The sequence below is a fragment of the Seriola lalandi genome, unplaced genomic scaffold (assembly GCF_002814215.2).
Source record: "Seriola lalandi dorsalis isolate HSWRI2012SDOR001 ecotype SW California unplaced genomic scaffold, Sedor1 jcf7180002054520, whole genome shotgun sequence".
Taxonomy (NCBI): Eukaryota; Metazoa; Chordata; class Actinopteri; order Carangiformes; family Carangidae; genus Seriola; species Seriola lalandi.
In genome coordinates, this window is record NW_019525073.1 from 900,898 (window position 1) to 924,140 (window position 23,243).

Sequence of the window (23,243 nt, forward strand, 5' to 3'; positions counted from 1 at the left end):
CTGCTGCATTTACAGTAGGTTTTGTTAGCTGGGTATAACGTTGGTGTTGATAAAGTCTTTGATGTTATTTTTTTCCCGTGGATTGTGTGTTGTCATTGAAGCTCTGGGCACTTATTACACAACTGGCAAGGTAAATGAAAAAAGAGAGTTCTTCTTATTTATTAATATCTGACTGTCTTGACCAAAGTATTTCATATCACAGTTGGCTAAGCCACTCCTATAATTACTGGAATATATGGAGTTTAATTCAATACCGTAACATATGCTAAAACATTGTTGTTTAGTCATTGAATGATGTGGCCTTATAAAAATTGTCAATCATGTGATACAGTCAGTCTGTCCTTATACACACACTCTATTTACAGATGGCAGGAGGAATCTTCACCAATTTGGACGGTCAGTGTAATGTGGATTGTACCAATGTCCACCCACTGATGTGTCACATGTGTCATGAGCAGTACCAGTCCCCATGTCTGTTGGACTGCTACCACATCTTCTGTGCCCGCTGCCTACGAGGCCGGACCAATGACAGCCGTCTCACCTGCCCCCTCTGTGGGTAAGAGATAGCACTGTGAAGTTGATCATGACCAATTTAGGTTGCATATAGATTATCAATCTTGAGAGCAATGGAAAAATTCTTTAATCTCTGGACAACCAAAACCTGTGTTCTTTATCTCCACACTGAGATTGCATCATAGACTGACACTTTGATCTGAAGGTTTATTGTCTATTTCAACTTTCCAAGGAAACACATTTCCTTATATCTTCACAATAAGTTAAAAAAAAAAAAAAACCTAATATGAAGGTTCAAGTCAAGTTTCTGAACTAAAAATGAATGCTGCACATGGTGTTTTGGTTTGTGTTTAAGATATCTGAGCCTCGATATTACATGTGTGGTTCTAGGGTTCTAAGCCAGAAATCCCCAAACAAACTGACAATATGGAGGCCAAAGGACTACAAGACCTACAGTCTTTTCATTTTAAGTAAAACTCCCCAACAGTTTGTATCATGTTGAAATTTGGCAATGCTATATAATGAGCTGGTGATCTCAAACTGCTCAAAACATGATTAAGCAGTTTAAATTCCTAGTAAAATATAATTTTGCTCCTTGAAACTCCATGGAGGGTCATACTTTTTGTGTGAGAAGCCAAATTTTTCCCACAAGCCCCAGTTTTGGGCAGCGTTGCTCAAAGGGATTCGTTCCGCATAAGTTGATTAGTAGATTGGTTTGGTTCATTCAGGAGATTTGAGGAGAATCCCATTGGTTTCAGAGAGCTTCGAGTCACTCTGTTTTGGTGTTAGGCGGCTGCTCAGTGATCCATTGCTGGCCCGGTGTAGGTAGGGCAGGTCTGAGTGGCTGGGACAGCTGCAGGGTCATCCCTGTCTCTGATTTAGCCCTTGGCCACAACTCTTAGCAGGGCCAGCAAGTTCCACTAAGACCAGTCACACAGCAAACAAAGCATACTGGCATTTGGCATCGGTGCCAGCAGCTTAGGGCAATCAAAAGCAGTCACATGATACAAATCCATTTCATCCCCTATTAAGGAATGGCCCATGGTTTACAGTCACCTTCAGGTCTACAGTATTAACTGTACCCCATCAGAGCACACGGGGATGTATAGAAATTGACCTCTACTGCAAGGTGATTGTACAATAAATCTTTTCTATTGTGTCAGATACAACTTGACCCACGTTTGATTTCTTTTGTGTGTGGAAGAAGAGATCAGAGAATCAGATGTTGAGGATGAGCTCTGATCTCACAACATTATTTTAGCGGTTCATATAATCTTAGACCTTATCCTTAGATATGGTTTCATATTGAGAACTACTTAAAAACCTTCCTGATAAGCAGCTCCCAGGTTCTGATTCTGCTATGACACATATCTACCTCAAAAGGCTGTTTCTTCTGAGGATATATATGTTTGAATCCATAATGACCCAGATTCTTTTCACACTTCCAAACTATGAGACAAACCAGGCGACTTTCCCATTTACAGCTATTTGATGTTGACCTGTGTTGAGGTAGTTCTTCAGTGCTAGTCAGCAGCAGAAGTTAAAGTAATACTAATAACAGTGTCTTTATACCTCAAAGTATTGAGAAATTAGGGGGGAAAATGAGACAATCATTGGTTTTCTATGAAAATAACCCAGTGGGCACAGAGCCACTGAGCTCTGCTGTCTGGACTCAGGCTACAGGGGCCCGCTGATTGGCAGCTACTATTTCCATCAGCAGCAGCCTGCTAACAGCTGCTCACTCAAGAACCATGTAATCTAGGAATTCACTACTCTGCTATTAGTAGAACACAATAGATGCCCGTTGCTATGAAAACTAGATAAAACTTGCATGCACAGCAGAGAGAGACGGGGGAGTGAGGGGGTTGCATCATTGCAACTGAATCAAAATGAGGCAAACAGCATAATATTTAAATCAAACAAGCATGTGCCAATGAGGCCAACGTGGCAGAAAAACACTGGACATTGCAGCTGTATGTGTTCTTGTTTTCCACCTGAGATTAAATGTTTGTTTTTTTTTAAGATTTGTTTAATCTAATCGTTAACTGAGGTGAAATGCATTTCATAAAGTGTAATGTATGTTATTACTAACTATTATTATTACTACTATTGAGTTGCTGGACAATTGAATTTTCCCTAGTGGATGAATAAAGTATCTATCTATGATTAATTGATTCATCAATAGAAAATTTGTCTGAACCTATTTTTATAATTGAATAATCATTTCAGTCAGGCAGTCAGTTTTTCAAAAAAAAAAGCCAAACATTCTCTGGTTGTAAACCCTCAAATGTAAAGTTTTATACTTCTCGTTGTCACACAAACAGAATGTCTTCAGGGTTTGGACTGACAGTTGGATAAAATAGAGAATCTGAAGATTCCATCTTAGGATCTGAAAAATTATAGCGGGTGTTTATTTTTTACTATGGCTTTTCACTATTAAAAAGATTAATCAAATTTGGAAACAATTCATAGTAACAGTCCAAGCTTTTACGTACACCAAAACTGACTGACAAAAAAAAAACTGTCCCATATATTTATGAACACACCAACAGAAGCATTTTCAATTCTGTTCATAGTAGAGCTTCCGTCTGTTCTTCAGACTAATTATGCAGATTAGCGCAAAAAAATTTGCATTTAAATCTAAATACAACTGCAACCCTTATGTGTTTGTCCGTCTAAATCTGCCAAATCAATGAGCAGAGCTAAACTATCAATTTAGATATCGCTTTATTTAGATGATGTCATGCTTGCAGGTGTATAAAAAGATTAATTTGTCACACAGTGTGTGGTCCACTGAAAGAAAAAAAAATTCCTTTAAATCAAAGATGATAGCGCCATCTTCTGGGATTCCACAAGAATGCAATAAACACCAGATTTATTTTTAGTAAGAGCAAAATCCCTGTGTTGTTATACAAATCACATTACTTTGATTATGTGTATTTATATTTAATTATTTTCACTGTACATTTAGATAACTCAGAATTACTTTCACTGATTAACATACTGATGGAAACAACCATTCAGCCAGTGCTTAACTTAAAATTTATGAAAATGGCAAAAAATATGGAGCAATATAATTACACTGGGTGTATGTCAAGACATGATCAATTGACAACTCATTTAGTCATTTCAGCTGGTGCTGGCAGTTCAGTTTTCCTCTTGATATCCCTCAGTCTTCATGTCATTCAGACCGAGGTCTTCGTTCTGCTCAAAAGAGCGGGTGTACTTCTCCACAGTCATCTCAGGATCGGGCTCTGGAGCGTACACATTCTGCAAATAGCTGTTCCCCGCCGGGTCATCCAGGATGACATGGACGTTCATTTCTCCTGCGATGATTTTGTCTATCTTCTCTCCAAACTCATTCAGCTTCTGCATCCGATCAGAGGTGCCGCTGTCACCGCAGATGAAGGGGTTTTTGGAGACGATCAGGTCTTTGATATCTTTCAGCAGCCCCTCCAGAGTGGTGAACTTTCCTCCCAGAGCTGCCATCCCCAGCTCAAACTCAAGCTCCGGGATGAGGACCGAGCACGTCTCCGACTTGAGCACGTCTCGGGTCATGTCTGAAGGGTCGGTGATGTGCAGGGAGGTCTTGGTGCCGAGGTCCTCCGTGGCTCCACCTGATTTCACCTCATTGGTCCGGTGGCCACAACTGTCACAGTTAGTGGCCATGATGATGACCTCTTTGAAGTGAGGGATCTGGACGAGCTTCATGTTGGTCGAGGCTGGCGCGTTGCATTCCGGACAGTTAGTGTTGAAGACCAAAACCTCATTTCTCATGGCCTCCAGGTCGTTGCCTGCTGGTTCCTCTTCCAGGTCATCATCAGCCCTGAGTCCCAGCTGCATATCCTGCTGGACCGTCCGCTTGAACCTAGACACAGTGAGAGCCTCATCTTTCTGAGGGGCCAGTGGATTCTCCACAAAACTGTTTCCGGACGGATCCTCAATCACCAGAGTGAATTCATTTTCAACATCTTTTAGCTTCTTCAGCTTCTGGGTGAATTCATCTATTTTCTCAGCCACCTCTGGATGAGCTGCTCGTCTGACAGGCTGGTCTTGCTCCAACCCTGCAACTGCTCGGTCCAGAAGGCCCTCAATGGTAGAAAGTGAGCCTTTCTGGGTGAAGGGAGGGATTTCAAAATCCAGCTCAGGGATCCTGGTGGTCGCACTGTCTGCTTTCACAACCTCCCGGTTCAAGTCCTGTTTTGTTTTGACTTTCAGTGAGTAACAAACGCCTTGGTCCTGGATCCGGCCTGCAGACTGGATTTCAGTGTTCGACCCGCCGCAGTGCCCGCAGCTGAAAGAGCTGACGATTATTTCTTTGAAGAACGGTATTCTGGTCAAAAGCAAACGAGTCGTACCGTTTTGGTAGCAGTTCATACACAGACTCTCGATCTCCGTGGGCTGCCAGTCTTCGTCGTCGGCGCTGATATCCTTGAAAACGCTCCCGCCTCGCACATTTTCCTCGGAAATAACAGACATTTTAATGGTCGAATATGTTAACTATTAAAGTTAACTTAAAAAAAAAACTGTTAAGACACGCTGTCACCGCTCGTTCAGAAACGTCTTGTGCTGGAACTTTCTAGATGACAAGTCGTCGAGCTCTACCATCTGTACACGTTTGATTTCATCGTGTTGTTCAGCTTCTTCCGCATCTTCTTCTTCGACGGCGGCGGAGTCCAGGACCCGGCTGCTGCCCCCCTCAGCTTTGTTGTAGTATTGCACCAAAATATCCTGGCGTTTCTCCTGCACACAGGGCGAACACGCTGGGTTTTTCAATTATATTTAGGACTTTAAGACAAATTTTACATTGCATTGTAGCTGCTAACTTTTATTTTCCTTTTTTTATCTTCTTCTTTCATCTTCTATTTTATTTTGCTGTTTTAAAAATCATGTTTATATTTCCATGTGTTAGGTCCTTTCATGTTTTTTTTTTTTTGTTTTGTTTTGTTTTTAAAGCAGTTTAAATTTCTATGGTCCTGCACAAATAAACTATCTTAAATTATGTCATGGCCTCATGGATTTGTTCACTTGTGAGGAGGATGCAGATTTGTTAGACAGATTTCATTATACTTGAGTTTTCTTGTGTTTTTTGTCAAAATTCTTCAGTTATATTTATTTTTATACATTTTAGGGAGTTATGGACTGGAATGGGTGGTTTGATTTGTGTGCAGGTGTGGTAATCTGTTTTGATTTAGTATCTCTTGTCATACAGGGATGAAATAAACAAGGGCATAGACTTTAGCAGAGTATAACAAAATCAGTAATACAGGAACTAATCTCAGCTGTTCTTGTCACTGCATTGTCATTTTTCATTTTGTTTCAGTTCACTTCTCTAAATGTCATGATTTTCTCTAAATGTCATTCGGGCTGTGTGACCTTGAGTTCTCTGCCACAGATATCCATCCATAGTAAAAGGGAATAACACCCTTCCACCAGAAGACCGTCTGCTGAAGTTCCTTGTTGACAACAATGCAGACACTGAGGAGACAGTGCAGTGTGCCAACTGTGACCAGGAAAGTAACAAAAAGGTACTAAAACACTCAGCTCTGTGCAAAGCTTCAGTGACATGATGACATCATAGCCAGATATTGAAAGAATGTATAGGCAGGACACAGACATTAGAATTAAATGTACACCTATGCTACATGAAATCTTATCCAAGAAATGTTGTTGACTCTCACTAATGCATAGGAAGAAGAAGAAGAATTGAAGAAGATTTTTTTATATGTGACATTGCTCATTGTAGCTTTAAACTACAAAAAAAGCATTTCCCCACTTTGTCATATAATTGCATGTTTTATTTTTTTTTTCTGTACAGGACACAGGGATGATGTACTTCTGTAACACTTGTAGCCAGCCACTGTGCGGCGCCTGCAGGGAGCTGACTCATAAGGCCAGAATGTTTTCCCACCATGAGATTGTGTCCTTGGCCAAACGCACTAAGGCCAAACACAGGAAGTGCTGTGAGTGCCACCTGTAATTTACTCCCTAAGAATTGCAGACCAACAAGGCTTTATTACACAACGTTGCTCATAAGAACTCTAGTCCCTCCTGTTCTCTGCTTGAATCTCTTGGACTAAATATTCATCTTATTCTCATGCAAAAGCAATGTGGTGGGTCATCTCTAAAAGCTTAATGAACGGTGGTAAACTTAAACCGGTGTTAGAGAAGTCTCAGTTTTATCAACCAACGCGCGTTTGTCTTCTCCACAGCTCTCCACGACGAGCCCTACATCCTATTCTCAACAGAAAATAAGTCTATGCTTTGTATCAAGTGCTTCAGAGACATGCAAGTGTGAGTGAATCCACTATACAAACGCTACGACTGTCAGAAGTTTCCTCTTCTCTTCTCTTCTCTTCTCTTCTCTTCTCTTCTCTCCTCTCCTCCTCTCCACATGGAATCAGTTGTTGTTTGTTTACCGCAGGGAGAGTCGGACTCACTGCATTGATATTGAGACGGCTTACATGCAGGGGTGTGAGATGTTGGACCAGGCTGTGCTGGTGAGAGAGAGTTCTATCTGTTCATCTACATATTTATGACACTCAAGGCAAAAAAAAATTAGCATTATAAATAATTCAGGCACTCAGCGCTGGCACTGACATTGTGAGATGTAGCATAGGTGCACTCAAAATTTGTTTAGTTCATCACAGTGCAATTTGAATATATAAACTTTTTTTAAACAATGTTTTATTATTCTTATTATTATTAAGTCCTGGCAGCTATATAAGTCTGATTATGTGTGTGATTTTAGAGTAACAAAATGAATACATATTCACAAGAGCTAGTGTCAGTTTGGATGTCCTCCTCTACGTGCTCTGCCTAAAACTGTGTAAAAAAAAAAAAAACATATACTACACATTCAGAAAAAATCTCAAATCTCAATCAGCTTTAATTTGTCTGTTTTTAACAGTTAAGTAGCCTCAACTATGATTACATGTCATTAAGCATAAGGTTGTAATAAAGCTTCTGATGACAAATTAATGTCAACTAAGTAACCCACCGTGACCTTTCACTGACAGTGATCCCCGTCCTCCCCCTGTAGGTGGTGAAGGATCTGCAGACTTCGGCTCGAGAGGCAATCGTTCTGCTGAGAGCGATGATAGGAGAAGTGTGTCTAAATGTGGAGGAAGAAGAGAGTGCAATCTGCAGTCTGTTCAACAGCTTGCAGGTTATATAATGATCGTGATGTGATGTATTTCCCTCAAATGTATTTCCCACAAATGTATTTAAGTTAATGATGTTTGGGTCCCAGTAGGACCTTCCACAAGTTAAAAAGGTCACTGCACCCATACACAGTATATACCAATAGGCTGCAAGGGACTATGATCATAGGCGTGGTTAATCATCCTCGCTGCCCAGGGGGAAAAACATCTCAAAACAATTAATAATTCAATAGATACACAATAAAACCTCAATCAAAATGCATCAATCCCAAAGAGTGGGAGTACACACACAATCATAAATTAAGTATATCAAAAATATCCAAAATCCAAAAGCATTCATGTATTTCACCAGAAAAATCTTCACTTATATGCATCAGATTTTTCCTGTTAACACACTCTAACATACATTTCTGTTATCAAGAAGCTACACCCAAAATACTGAACATCTAAATTCTCTCTATCTCCATCTAATCGAACTCTCTTGGTGTCAGAGTTTGACTTGTAAAGACGTAAAAAGTGGATCGGAAAGGGTATCCACCTTCTTCTCTTCATGCAGGGCTAACGTGCTTGAAGCCAACATTTTCACCTGACAAAAATCCAAATGGGATCGATGCATTTCTGGTTTAAATAACTTTGTGGTTTGGAGACAGTGCAGGCTTTTGTCTTTTTTTTTATCGATTTCCAATTCATGCATGTGATGTGTGTATAAATATGCTCCTTCTCATTTTTTCCCCTAACCAACACAAACAGCTGAAAGCAGTGTGTAGTTCTTTTGCTCCGTGTGACGCCATTACTGCTGCGTGGCCACTGGATGTCTCTGTTAACCTAATTGTGAGGGGAAGAGTGTATTTTCCTTTGCATAAGGAACAATCCAAGAGAGAAGAAACCACAATATGGAATTTACACCCATTTTTTTCCACAATCTTGAACATTCATTAGGTATTAAGAGCTCAAGGCCATTTTCACAGCAGTGTAAGGAATAAAAGGGTCTGTTTTCTCTGTTCTCATCTGACAGGAGAAACTAGCAGAGAGGAAGAAAATTCTTCTGAGAGCAGCTCAGAGGTAAAATGAAATATATAAAGATTTACAGTTCTTATATGAAAATGCTCTTTCATTACCACAAAGCTCACATCTCAATATTTACTAAACTGCATGCTATTATCCTGCTGTCACTGGGTCACTTCATACGTTTTCCTTTGTATCATGCTGCATTGTACTGAGGGTGATGAATAGCAGCACCCTGCTCGCTCTCGACTGATCTCGCTCCTCACCTAACACGTTTTCTTGGTGATTTTCATTTCAACAAAGCATTATGCTGAATTAAAAACACTTCAGTAGGATTACAGTGTTCAAGCTGTTACAGTTGGTGGCAGCCTGTGCCTGGATCCAATCAATGAAATGTAGCCCACTGAAAAGTGTTGGTAACTATACAGTATATCAATTATGGACTTTCACAAGTCCACAGTGTCAACAACAGCAGCTGCTGCAGAAAACTAATTCAAACCTGTAGATTTCCTCCGCTTTACATCAAAACAATACATTTCGCTCTAACTCTAGGGCCTACTGAAACATGAGCAACTTGTATCTCTATGTTGCTAGCTGTTTACTTTTGCAATCACGAGACTGTAAAGTGATAAACAATGCAGAAATTGCCTTGCAATAGCAGGTCAGTGAGAGCCTCCCAAAGCATTAATTTAGCATTAACCCACAAGTAAAGCAATTAAAAAATTTACAACAGCCCTTCAGGAATCATTAAAGTTTGATTTAATGTCACCCAAGTTTTGCAACTAATTAGTCTCTAAAACCAAATTATTGCACATCAGTTAAATTTTATGAAAGATTAATGAGTAATCGCTGAAATAAAATTTTGTATTTGACGATAAACAGACATCAAATTTGAAACAACAAGAGTCTTGTATGTAAAAAAGCACTTTTCCTTTTTCAGTGTGCGCCCCATGTATGCGTGTCCATGTTTGAATGAGAGCAATTTTGTGCATGTGAGTGTATCAGGTTGCATTCTGCGGTGATCTTTAATGAGATTTTTTTTTTGGTGCCCAGTGTCCTCCATCTCTCTCTCTCTCTCTCTCTCTCTCTCTCTCCATTGCCTGGAAGCCCTCCAGTGGCTGGGTTCCCGGAAGGGTTTTAAAGGCTATTTATGTCAGGCTTTGTGTGTCCGGCCCTATGTCTGCGCCTATGTGTTTGTTACGGGAGAAGACAGATAGATTAGCTTCTGGAAATATGGAGCGTGCTGTTGTGGTTGCACCTCCTGAGCTGGATCCCTGTGTGTATTTCGGCAGGCATGGATGTCAAGGTGTAGCGTTACGTGTTCATGTGTTTGTTTGTGTGTCTGCAGTCAACACGAAGAGAAGGAGAAAGCACTAAAGGAACAACTCTCACACCTTACCGCCCTATTACCAACCCTCCAGGTAGAGTAAAATAAAGACCTTGTGAATAATAATCACGCAAAACCTCTACTGCTGACATGTTTATGTTCGCAAACGATCATAATACTTAGTCACACGTTATATCTGAGGGGTGGTGAGATGATTAATGGGGAAGAGAAGAAGATAAAGTAAGTTGTTCTATACAATTTATTTCTTTACTTTAATTTGTGGGGAAATATTGAAAGATTTGGGGCATTGAATGGTTACTTACATGAAATCATTTTAAGAAGTTTAGAGGGAAAATCACTGCTGGAACTGCTCACAGACATCTGAAACAACTCCAAGCTAGACACTTGTAAGGGGTCATAAGCCAAACTGTAACTGAGTAAACTTACCTAGGGACTTTCCACCACTGCCTGTTGAAGGGGAAGATCTGACAGAAAACTAAGTGCATTTAGTTGTGGGATGATTAAAATATTATTTAATGTCAGTTTCACTGCTTCACTTTCTCATTTCCCATCCAGCTTGTTTTAAACTCTAACCTTTAATCTCTGATGTTTCTAGGTTCACCTCGTCACCTGTTCGGCCTTCCTCAGCTCAGCCAACAAGTTTGAGTTTTTGGACATGGGCTACGTGAGTACGCCAAGAACTATGTTTAATATTATTATTATTATTATTGCATGTGTGTGCATGGGAAGAACGAAAACCATCAATTAGACAGAATATTGTAAACATAAATAAATGAATTTAATTTAAGTTAAAGTGTTGATATACTACATATACTTGACTGTACGCTATGGATGAAACTTGATTACAAATCACAAAGAAGTCAGAGTTTGTTCTGAGGAAGTTTTGTTGGCCGGAGAGAAGTTACAGTCTTAGCTGGACTGAACTGGTCTTTAAATGGAGGCTGTCTGTAATGTCTCAGAGAGGTGAATCAGGTCACTGAATCACACCCGGGTGTTCTTGCTTACACAGCAACTAATGGAGCGACTGAAGAGGATTGTCAAGCTCCCTCATCGACTGAGACCAGTGCAGAGCAGCAAAGTGAGTGGGAACAAAATCTTGATCCAGAGCTGGAAAAAGGTTACAATGAGAATGTGATCCACTGCAGTGCACTGAGTAGTTGTTTCAGTAGCTCACAAGCTCACAGTGCAGTTTCTTTTTATCATCGTCTGAGTTCAGTGCCTTTTTAATGGGAAGCTTTATTTATTTATCGATCTATCAGAAACAACACAAATTAGCAAACGTCAATATAATGTAAATGTGTTGGATTTAGCCAGAAGACTGAATATTGTACATGCAAAGAAACAAGACATACAAAACGCTGACAAAACACAAAGATCATGGAGGCATGGATTAAGACATACAGATCTTTACAACAATAAATGAGTAAAAACATCACAAAGGACTACAGAACTATAGACTTACAAGCAGAAACCATGGTGCTTTTGCTTGTAAGGTAAACCTAACCAGCATATCATTGAAAGGAAAACAAAATTCAAAACAGCCATCAAATTTGCATCAGAAAATGATACAGTGGTTTGAAAAATGGCTAATTTCAAGCATGAATGTTCTACCACAAAAAAACCCCAAAGTCCTCAGAAACTCAAGGTCCACTTAACTCGAGCCCCAGGAAAAAGCTTTGTGTGTTTTTCCGAACTGTCACCGCTGCTGCTGCTGCTGACAACAACCAAAGTTTTTAAATGGAAAAGATCTCATGAATTGAAAAGTGATACAGTGTTTAAATCAGTATTTATCACTGTTACATCAGTATGTAAAGTAGGAACAAACAGATGGGAGATGAACTGTAGGAAAAACCAACATGAAGCATCAGTTAGGAAGATTCAGTGTTTCTCGGCTTAGAATTTAAACAGATTGTTGCCTCATAGTAAAGTGGTTATGGACCTTTCTGGTTATTAAAATATTTTTTCATCTAAATAATATGGAATAACAATGATAATGTCTGCTATTATTACTATATCACATTGCTATTGTTATGTGGTTGTTATACTGGTTGCTATACTGTAGTGTTTACTTTAGAAATGGGTTTAAATGTGGCATTTCCTGATTGTAATTTTCTTTCCTCATTCTTTTTCTTTCTATTTAGCATTATATTTTATTTCTATTGGTGGTGACTATAAAGAATAATGATGTCAGATATAAGTGCACTTTTTCAAACTCTTTTTGAATTAATTAGTTAAGACCAAATGACTTGATCTGTGTCCGTCTTCCATTAGATCAACACAGACTACAGAAGTGAGTTTGCCCGCTGTCTAGAGCCCTTACTGCTGCTGGGACAGCGCTGCCCTCCCTCTGTCGCCGGGTCTACAAGTGTGGCAACAAGGTAAGATCGTTTACCTGCTGCCAAATATCATAAATGTAAGACTAATTGATCCCTTCCTCTGAGGTTGTATTAAGCAATGTGCTCTTGCTGCCTGAATATCACCATGGCATCCTTTGAATTCTTCCAAGAAAGCGAAAAAGTCTGGCCAGAATATTTCACACTTGTGAAGCGTCCAAACTCGAAATCCCCAAATGGTTTGCAAGTACAGATGGTAGACAGCCATGACTGCAATGAGAGGAAAGGAGGCGCCACGCTGAGTCCCACTATGGCAGTTATCCTGTCAGTCTGTAAGCTCTGTACACTGGTATGTTTACGTAAGTCACCTTGTTGCACGAGGGGGGGGGGGTTAGAAGGAGGCATTCAATCCTGTTTTAGAAAGCTCCGGTCCTGCTGTGGTCAGGGAAACACAGCAGAGAGATGGATGGATAATTGTGGTTGTATGTGGTCACAGCTCTAGGATAGAGATGTTTACTGTTTGATGTCTTGTCTTACATAGAAGTCAAGCGTTAAATTGAATTTGCTTGCAATCTGGGGAAAACCAAAGCATCAAAAAAATCCTTAAACAATGCCATATAGTATTTTAACTTATTATATTCCTTTAAAAAATAGTGTTTAATCACTGTTAATACTTGAAACACCTTTATTAATCTTTATTTAAACACCCATCAGAAGACATGGCTTTCGTTTTTTCTGTGCTTCACGTCCCTCCACTTACACACCCTCCCCTGGCTGATTTTTTTTTCCACATCAGTGTCTCCCAACTGTTCGCAGGTCCTCAAGCCCACCCACTAATACCAGCATACTGACTCTAACTCTCCCTTCCAACTTGTTCAGCGTCCTGCCAGTGCAAGATGCAAAGTGGGCAGGGATTGGTGGCCTGGCCGGCTGGCACTATTTTTATCGTAATTTCACAGAACTCTCCAGGATTCATCTGGAGGTTGGCACACAGGAGCGGTCGGGCCACTTTGTTCCAGGGCGGTGATGTCACCGCTTTAGCACGGGCATAGTCTTTAATTGGCGTCGCTGGTGGGAGGATAGAGGCTGGATGTGCAGAAGATGACATGTGTATGGCAGAGAGAGGGGAGATACATGTTTTAGACAGGTCTTCCATTGCATCAACACTAGGCAAGAAGACAGGAGTAAGGGCCTACCAGACCCCAGGTAATTTTATGCAGGTTTTTATCATGTTTTATTATAGTGTATAGTGGAGTATCATGAGAATGTCACATGTGCCTTAACCGACAGTGTGAGCTTTTCCAGTTGCATGTCTTGAAATATTTAAGATTAGAGAAAAGGTTCAAGTAAATGTTGAACTGGTTGTGTGGGATCAGAGGCAGAGTCGCAGCCTGGCTCTCTGCTCTTTGTGGCAAATATCTGTTTACGGTGGTGACACTTTAAGATGAAAAGATGACAGTGGCAACACGAGATGCTTGACTTCACAATTTCACAAGTCTATCCCATACTTCAGTTCACAGACGCAGGAGGAAACAGGCTTTTCCTCACCGTATGGTTGTTCAGAATGCTGCCCACATGGTGCAGCCTGTTACTCAGAGCAAGTGAATGTGTTGTTGTGTCTGATATGTTCCTAAATTGCTGTCTGAAAGCCCCCACACACACACACACACACACACTTATCAGCCATGTAGGATGCAAACTGGGCAGGGACTGGTGGATGGCCAGATGACTGGCCCTATTTTTATCATAATCTTACAGAATAGAACTTGCACAGAAGTTGCACAGACTTGTTCTTTCATGCTGCTGCTGTTGCTGCTGCTGCTGCATTAGTACTGGCAAAGTCTGTAATTGGCTGTGTAGGAACTCAGCATGGATTCTCAGAGGACAACCATCATATGGCAGCATGAGAGTGATGCGTTCTCACCTTAGGGCAGTTATGCTGCTTTAGGTGTGAATCCAGGACCAGGTTCTAGGAGAACCTAGATAAATGTAAGTGGCTATGTGCTACATACTGTCACATGCTTCTTGAAGGTGATGGTGAAGAGATGTGAGTGTTCTGACTGAATCTACAAGATCTCAAGATCTCAAGTCCAGTTTTTTGCATTTATTTACTCATTTTCAGAACTGATTAATTTGCTTTCACTGTTGTGTAGTTATCAGAATTTAATTTAATTTGGAAATAACTGTCATACAGCTAAGGCAACAAGTGAACATTTGTTTAACTGTAACAGAGAGATGGACACGACCATGAACTTTGCTTGAATAAAGCACTTAGCTGCAGTTTAGCAGCTCAGGCTCAAGTAGTAGACGTAGCCGAAGTTTTGTTGACTGACATAAAAAAAATTGCCTTGATGGGTTGATATAAAAATGTTTAGAATTAATTCTACATAAAGAGGGTGTACAAAGTTGTGTATCTTGTGTGTGGAATTCAATGTAATAAGTTTCATTAAATGATAGAAATCCAGGATCTGTGTTTTTTGCATACAGTATGCAGATAATTCCCCACTGATAGCAGCAATAGAAAGCTCAGGAAGCCATATTGCACTAGGTGTTTTGAACAGTGCCTGGAGAGGAGCTGCACATAGGAGTATGTCTTTATAAAATCTATACAGCCTGAGCAGAGTTGAGTGTAGAGGTTGAGGCCAGCAATAGTGTTATTGACCAATATGTTTGATAATGGGGTTCAATTTATTTAATATGGAGCGTTAACCTATCCTGTGGTTTAAGAGACGGAGCTTAGCTACAGGTAATGTAATGTATTGATGGCAAAGACTGTCATCAATTGTTGAAGAACAGTTATTAATGCAAGAAAAAAAAAAGGCAGTCATTTTTTTCCACTTGTTTTACCTCAGGCTCCAGTCCCCTCTCTCCATGTCCTGCCGCTCCCCATCTCTCAGTGAGATGCCCCTAGGCTCTGTGTTGGGGCGAAGGCCCACTTCTCACCGCAACATCTGCACCAAGGTTCTCCTGGCTGAGGGGAGGGAGACACCCTTCACTGAGCACTGTCGCAATTATGAGAACACCTACAAGGTGAGCACTGTGTGTGACCAACGTTACTGCAGATTTACAGTTACATATCTGGCCTTATGCTTTTATCCAGAACAATATTTCAAATGTATAATGAATTGCACATTTGCAGGGAACTAGTTGAAAGGAGTTAAAAGGTACTTATTTCCTTGTTACTATTGAACCAGAGCAAACGTACAGATAAAGAGATTATTTGTTGTTTTTAATAGTCAGGTAGAGTTAATAGAAGAGGAGGGATATCCTCCATTGGGATAAATTGACTGGAATTACTCTATGTATTAAAACATATGAGTTTTATGTCCATAGTTCATTGAAAATCTCCTGTATGTGGAGGCACGATAGTTAAAAGTGCTGCAGCAACTTTTCTTCCTGGGATCCACAATAGTAGACAAGGAGCTAACTTTGATCCTCAAAGTGAAGCAGCATGAATTCCTCTGGAAACTCATCTTCAACCTGTCTAGTGAGCAACAAGGTTTTCACGCTTGGATGCACTTTACCTGGCATCTGTACACCCATCAAATCTCTGCTGTTTTAAAGACACTGAAACACCTCCTTAGTGTCATGTCTTATATAGCGTAGATGTGTGTATGTTTCTATAGACGCTCCAGACCGACGTTCAGAATCTGAAGGATCAGGTCCAGGAGCTGCACCGAGATCTGACCAAGCATCACTCCATCATCAACACTGATAAAATGGGCGAGATCCTGGACAGATCGCTGCACATTGACAGCCAGATAGCTGCCCAGTACTCCACTGTGGAAACTGTGAGAGTCATGTTCGAAGAGGTGTGTCAGGTGTTACCATGATGCCTTCTAACAAAAACGTTTCTACATTTGTCCTCAGTCAGTGCAGCTCCCTGCATACTAACAAGCCAGTCCTCAGCCAGAGTGAAAAGAGGGAAAATAAAAGTACCAAATGTTAAGGTGTCCCATGAGTCGGTGCAATATTTGATTTTGTGAGAATCAGCTGATTTACTTCACTTCCTCACAGATCTGGGATGAGACGTTTCAGAGGGTTACTAATGAGCAGGAGATCTATGAAGGTTTGTCTTCACCAGTGACAACAAAAAAAAAATCACATTTGTTCCTCATTTTGTTAAATAGTTTGATTTGATTTAATTTCCCTTGTTTGCTGACTCTAGCCCAGCTTCATGACCTGATGCAGCTGAAGCAGGAGAACTTCTACCTGACCACCATCACCAGACAGATCAGCCCCTACATCTTGTCCATTGCGAAGGTCAAGGAGAGACTGGAGCCCAGGTGCTGTATTCATATTGTCCATCTGCTGTCACACCGCTTGACTGATGACACTGATTGAGAGGAAAGGAAGCTCCTCTTTATATAAAGTACCGCTTCATGAAGCGTGGAGGAGTGAGCGTGTGTGTGAGATTGTACAAGAAGGTGAAAGATAAAGGAAATTTCAGCAACAGAAATGTGTTTTATATCTCGTGAACAGTTGTAGTCTGGTACTGAATATGTTGCAAACGTGTTGTGTCGCCAAACAAATTGAGTCACACTGTTGTGCTGAATGAAATGTTTTGTCATTACTGTGAACATGGGAAATGTAAATTTAACTTCACTCAGTTCCACACACACTGTTCTGCTGTGGTTAATACTCACTCAGCAGCAGATTTGTGTTATTCTGTGGCTGAAAATAGTCTCCAAACAACTAAATAATATATATCTGTGACCTGTCTGTTAAAGATGTGCGTCTTCAGTTGGAACCACTGGGTTTACTGGGCAAATCAGAAAGTACTGAGAGACACACTAACGCATTGGTTTTGATCTTTTTGTGGGATTTGTTGACAGTAAGAAAAATACCGAATAACACCAGCCCTGTCTTTTAACAGCACAGACAGCTAAAGAAGATGATCATATTTCAAAATATATTTTGTAGGTTTCAGGAGCCTAAAGAGCACCATGATGACCGCACAGAAACAATGCTGAAAATCTATGAAGACAGCTCAATAGCAAAGGAAAGGCATGACAGGTATTGACATATGCTGTGTGCAACTGTAGCTGTTTCTATATGTAAAGCTTCGTGTTGGGCAGAATTGAACAAAATGTCAAAAATATCCGGGTGAGTATGATGCTTCTGTAGATACATTTCATTAACCATATTTCATGAGCCAGCTTAGGGGAGGAAAACATTTTTTTTTTTTTGAATGTGATCTGTATACAAGAGTCCATTTTACATTTTATTGTACCTTCTATGATGATTGAAGAGCTGCACTATTTAGTAAAATGTCTGCAGTCTCAAAAGATTTCTTCTGGCTGCAGGATGATAAAAGGATTGAGTAGTGAGTTGTTTAGGGAACTCACTAATGACTAATTTAATTTGCAGCGAAGGGAGAAGAAAGCATTTAGAGTCTTGTTTCATCACTGCAATGATAAATATGGTAGGTTATAAATCCATATGGGCTGGATATTATTATGTGAATGACAAAATCAGAGTAAAAAAAAAAAAAAAAGAAGTCATGAAAATTTGTGATAGTAAATACTCCAGATGTTCAGAAGGTTTAGTAGCAGCAGAATCATCTACAACAACATACCTTTAATAAATGTGTCTACACAGTATGTGTTGAACTTTGGAGTGAAGCTCCTCATTTATTTTCGTTGACAGTAACAACCAGACCTGTGTCACAGACCAAGACAGAGACAAGAACAACCGCCCGCTGATCCTCGAATCGGGGGAGAGCTCTGTCAAGACCAGTCGTCCGGGCAGGCAGAGGGGCCCCAGCACGGAGACGTCCAGCCACAGTGAGATGCCTTTATAAACACCCTGTCATTTGATTTCCGTCCCCCCCTCTTCCTTCCCTGCCCCTGTGGAGCAATGGGCCTTAATTCAACTATAACAAGCCCAGGATGGTATGTGACTTCTTCTGCTGTCCAGATACTGTACATAACATTTTCTCAGCAGCAGGGAGCTGTCAACAGCTCCAAGGTGAGCCCTTGGATAGACACTAAGTGAACGTACATACATGGAGCTGTCAGAGCCTGACACGGAAAATCTCCTTATTCAAAGATAACAATATTTTAAAGAATTGCTTTGGCGTTATTTTTGAGCCATGGACTGTTGCAGTGAGACAGTAACAGTCCACCTTTTGTTGCTCTGTTTGTCCTTTCACTGTTTAAAATGATAGGTATGTGTAGAGTGTCAATTACCTCTCTCTTTTTTGTCTTTTTTTCTACAGTTTGTGTAGAATTGCTTTTTGCAGGATCTATTACTTGCATACATTTTTTTTTTTTTTTTTTTTTTGAAGGCTGGAGACTGATGATGAATGACTGCCCAGATCAGGAGATTGTTGAGGCGCTGTGACAGCACAGATGGAACACAGCACATGCAATGATGTGTGTGTCATTCTGGGTGTCAGCATAAGTCATATGTTGATTTGTGTCATGTGTGTCATCCCATACATCAGTCTGCTCCAAAATGAGGCAGTCTTTTTCCAGGATGATGTGTGCAGTGTGTGTGTATGTGTGGGTTTTTTTTTTTTTTTTTTTCCTGCAGTTCTTACATCTACATGCTGAAGGTAGAAAAAAAATAGGATTACAGAGGTGTGTGAATTTTACTGGGCTTGCCTTAACCTCAGTCTGCTAGTTTTTTAGACTCGCCAATCATCCTCAATATCCCAAGGTGCCGTGTACGGTTGCAAGAAATATACAGTATTCCTCATGGTTCGCCTCTCGACTTCAGCACGTCACTGTCAGCGGCATGCTTTAAGGCATTTGCCCTGCAGGAAATCAGCAGGTAACCTTCATCCTCTCTCCCCTCCTTACTCCCCTGGATGTTCTCCTTAATCAATCATGTAGATGTTATAAACAGATCCCATGTTAAAACTAACAAGAAGTGGAATATAAATGTATTTACCAAACCACCACTAAGGCAGGCTGATCTAGAGGAGCGGCCATACATCACCGGAGACATTTAAATTTAAAATGATTTCAGGAGATTGTGCCACTGAGTGTAGAAGGTTTTTTTTTTTTTTTTTGAAGGACTTCTTATTCTGCCAACTACATCTTTAAGAAACAAAGAGCTCAGCACACAGGAACGATTCAAGGTGAAACCTCCCCACCTGCTACCAGCTCAGAGTACAGGGACAGCCCCTATTCTCGGTACAGGTAAGGATAATAATGAGGAGCTAGATTGACGGCTTCAGCAAACAGAAGGAGAAGGCTATTTACATTACACTTTCGGAGCTAAAGTGGGCTTGTTCAGAGCCATCGCTCCACAGGAAATATTGGGGTCATGCTGGCCTTAAGGAGCAGGCCTGCTCTGCAGAAGAGTCAGAGGTGCAGATTCATTAAAAATACATTTGTGACAGCAGAGTAACAAATGGCTGTGCCTGTGCTCTGGTCCTGCACACCCTCCCCATGGTCATTCATCATCTGCACCCATCGAACTACCAGGTCCACGTTTACTGTTCATTATTCTCTCACTCTCTCTCTCTCTCTCTCTGCTGGTCTTCCTCGCCTACTGCTTGAGGGGGAAAATAAAACTCCAAAGGTTATTTTGCTCCAACAAAAAGAAAAAAAAAAAATTTTCTTTAGAGACATTCATGGCACATTTGGAGCTAAAGTTCATAGAGAGATTGTTCTTTATTTGTTTAACAATTAAGACAGGACACATTTTTGCTCCATTTACTTTACAGCAGTTGCCAGTGGAGACACTTACAGAGGATATACTAAAGGAAGAACCCTGCCTGCAAGGCTCCATTTTTAAAACTCTTAAGTCTTCATCATCGTGTAATTGAGAAAAAAAAACATTAAAGATAGAAGAGAAATAGAAAGATAAGATAAAATGAAAGTTTAATGATCTCCATGGAAAAAATGGGTCACTGAAGAAATGAAAGAGTGTGACATTAAAAATAATACAATTAGAGCAAATAGAGCAGATTGGGATAAAACCACAGATGATTATATAATGAGGATGAAAATACAGTTGAGAGTCTTAATCATGCTAAATACAAAACTGCATAGAGAAACGCAGTTAGCTCCAAAGATTCTACTGACTAAAGACAGATTTAAAGGTTTATATAATTGGATCTTTATATCTGGTTTATGGATGGCAGCTTCAACAGACGATGAGAGCATAGGGAGTTATTCCAGAAATGACTAATGATTTAGCTGCATATGCAGAACTAAAATTCAGGGAAAAATCTGGATTTTCTCAAACTTTAAATCTGACAAAATAATCCCTGATGTCATAGTGATGTCATCTCGGTTACATATTTATAGCAGAAAGCCTGCATTACTCACTGGAGGTGTGGAGTTTGAAGGACAAGGGCCTTTAATGAAAGCCACCATACATTGCATTATGGGAAGTGTAGGATCAAGTGTTTAAGGATCACAACACTTACTAGGGACTAAAAGTCAGGATATCTCAGCCTCTGCTGGACAGTTCTTATTTCAGTCAAGTCCACAGACTTTATGGATGTGTAAATCAAAATCACTGCATTTCCAGATCATTTTGGTTTTGTTGATCTGCAATATACTTCTAAATATGATTCTTGGTTTAGTTTGTGGAGGTGCTTTTTTGTTTTACAGTATTTTCATTTCTGGCCCGAATTTATTTTAGCGCTTTAACATGCTTTACAGTTTCATTCATTTCATTCATGTGGCCAGGTATTGAACTGCCAACCTGAATGACCCATTCTACCTTGCTGAGTCACAGCTGTCCCGCACTATTCATGCATGTGTTTCATCCGTGCTGGCCTGCGGCTTTGAACATTGCAGTGGTCCCTTTAAATCCCCATCTTCTTCATTGTAAACTGTTGTGGCGTGTGTTTTGTGCACTTGCTGCTATTGTGTTTGCTTTAATAAAACAGATGAGCTCTTAATTGGATTTAACTGTTTAGGTTAACTTAAGACTTTGTCTCCTTTAAGGAATACACGGCAGGAGACAACAATCCGTGTTTTTGAAAAGTCTTTACAAAAACTAAAACCAATCAGTTCTTTGCCTAATGGGGAGGGATATGTTGACCCTTTCCCTGCTGGCTGCTGTGGACTGGAGGGTAATTGGAATCAATGTTGATGCCGTTATCACTGGTGACAGATGCACTAGGCAACAGTGTGAAAAGGTCAGAGGTCGAGAGAGCCCTCCCAGGGGACTCGAGATGCTTGAGGCATAAAAATGTCATTCCCGAATCAATTTCACGTGTGAACATTGGTTTTGGGCACGACTGTTTCTTGTAGTGTTCTTACTGCTGGCCACTGAGCAGCCCGAGGCTCCAGGTGGGGGGTAAAGTTAAGATGTCTAAGATAGGGAGACTATTACTCCATCACTTTTTTCACAAAGATCCTCCTGCGCCGATGAGGGATTCTTTCTCCTGTGAATCTGAACTGAAAAAGAGACATGTAGGTCAAGACATGTCAATATTTTTTTATCACTCAGTGCCCCAGTGCTGTATAATTGACCCAGGCGTCAGAGCCAGGGGTTTCAATTTGACCTCAGCAACTCACAAGGTCATATATTTTTATTCCCATCCGCTTGGCCTATATCTGGAAGTGTGAAGCAGAAAACATGCTATTTGCATTTTTATTTGAATTTGTTTATTTAAAAAAAATGTAAATATGCAGAGACATTTTAGGAGTCTGTGCTCAGTCTGAAAACCTAGTTTATACTGAGGTCATTTTCTTCTGAGGAGAGTGTGAAGAAAGAAAGAAAAAGTGCTAAGAAATAATTTAAACGAACATTATCAAGTATACATAAAATCTCCATTAACTATGAGCATGTGTTAAATTAACATTATGAATTAAGATTGTAGGACTAAGATTGTGGTATTGATCGTGATCATATTAAAGATTGACTTGATAAAGAGGCAGAATTGCAGCAGGTCTAGATGCTATTTTAAAATTTATCTCAGGCACTACAGACAAATCACTTCTCATATGTCCAGTGGATTTTTCTATAAAAAAAAAAATGATAAAGGAGTAAATGTTGTTAGCTTGACTGTCATAGCTTTTCTCAGGAATAAGCATAAATCCCTTTAAAAAAAATCTATTGGCCAATTTGATTTCAGAAGTATTGGTCACCTCTAGATGCTGTAAATAAGACATTTCTTGTTGTGTTGGAAGTCCCCAGTGCTGAAGCCCACAAATTCATTCTTTCCAAAGCTCTCCGGGGATCGTCACTAATGCAATAACAGAGGTGACAAATTGAGTTCCTTTTATTGCATCGAACAACAATGGCAGGAAGTGAGCGTGTCCTTGACTCTCAGGAATCACAGGTGTGAGTCTGAGGATGTGTCAAACCTGCATGCATGCAAGACTCAGGAGAGCTAGCCCAGAAGCTCCTTATTAATCAACAGCTTGTTGGGCTGCTGGCCATACCCTCCTCCCTTTTCCCTCCTTTCATTTCCCGCCTTCACCCCCACCATCCTCTTCCTCCATCTCTCCTCCCCACCCTGTTTTTTTTTTTTTTAAAAGAGCCTCAGCCTCCCATTCTGGTCAGGAGTGCAGCAAAAATGAATCATTAACACAGTTTGGCTGTTAATTAAGACCTCTCCCCCACACTCTGACAAAGGGAAAGTAAGGAAGCACAACAGGATTCAGTATGGAAATCAGGAAAGAAAATATGTGAATATTTTAACAGATAATCCTGTTACCCTGCTTTTGGCTAATTTGGCCTCATTACTAAAACATCTCGCCGTGTCGCAGCTGGTGGTAGGAGCACACGCAGGCTGCTGCAATGAAGTTACTTTAATAGAATTAATGATGAAGGCCCAGTCTTACAAGCAGACGAGTGGACAGACAGACAGGTAATAGATAACCGTATACAGCAATCAAGGTAACAGGGACGAGAGGAAACACGCTTACACATGCACAGACAATCTGGGACCTGAGGGGGGGGGGG

General features: G+C 40.4%; 2 protein-coding genes across 2 annotated transcripts; one reads left to right on the top strand and one right to left on the bottom strand.

The window, feature by feature from the left end:
- The first annotated feature begins 354 nt into the window (after positions 1-354).
- On the top strand, positions 355-18,384 carry rnf207a (ring finger protein 207a). Its single transcript, XM_087175982.1, has 17 exons — positions 355-556; positions 5,909-6,041; positions 6,332-6,476; positions 6,726-6,807; positions 6,938-7,013; positions 7,556-7,681; positions 8,692-8,738; positions 10,030-10,102; positions 10,625-10,693; positions 11,039-11,107; positions 12,301-12,407; positions 15,215-15,392; positions 15,989-16,174; positions 16,380-16,431; positions 16,531-16,648; positions 17,286-17,378; positions 18,012-18,384. The coding sequence occupies exons 1-17, from the start codon at positions 366-368 to the stop codon at positions 18,163-18,165; spliced, it is 1,899 nt and encodes a 632-aa protein (XP_087032108.1). The 5' UTR covers positions 355-365; the 3' UTR covers positions 18,166-18,384.
- Positions 3,224-5,180, bottom strand: zpr1 (ZPR1 zinc finger). The gene has a single exon (XM_023414014.2). The coding sequence runs from the start codon at positions 4,990-4,992 to the stop codon at positions 3,661-3,663; it is 1,332 nt and encodes a 443-aa protein (XP_023269782.1). The 5' UTR covers positions 4,993-5,180; the 3' UTR covers positions 3,224-3,660.
- Positions 18,385-23,243: the final 4,859 nt, after the last annotated feature.

What these genes read in the sequence shown, in the direction of transcription:
- zpr1 (XM_023414014.2), bottom strand. Translation starts at nt 4,992, where the DNA reads ATGTCTGTTATTTCCGAGGAAAATGTGCGAGGCGGGAGCGTTTTCAAG.
- rnf207a (XM_087175982.1), top strand. Translation starts at nt 366, where the DNA reads ATGGCAGGAGGAATCTTCACCAATTTGGACGGTCAGTGTAATGTGGAT. An exon ending in GTCTGTTCAACAGCTTGCAG is followed by an intron (nt 7,682 to 8,691) that starts GTTATATAATGA and finishes CTCATCTGACAG; the next exon opens with GAGAAACTAGCAGAGAGGAA. An exon ending in AAGGAGAGACTGGAGCCCAG is followed by an intron (nt 16,649 to 17,285) that starts GTGCTGTATTCA and finishes TATATTTTGTAG; the next exon opens with GTTTCAGGAGCCTAAAGAGC.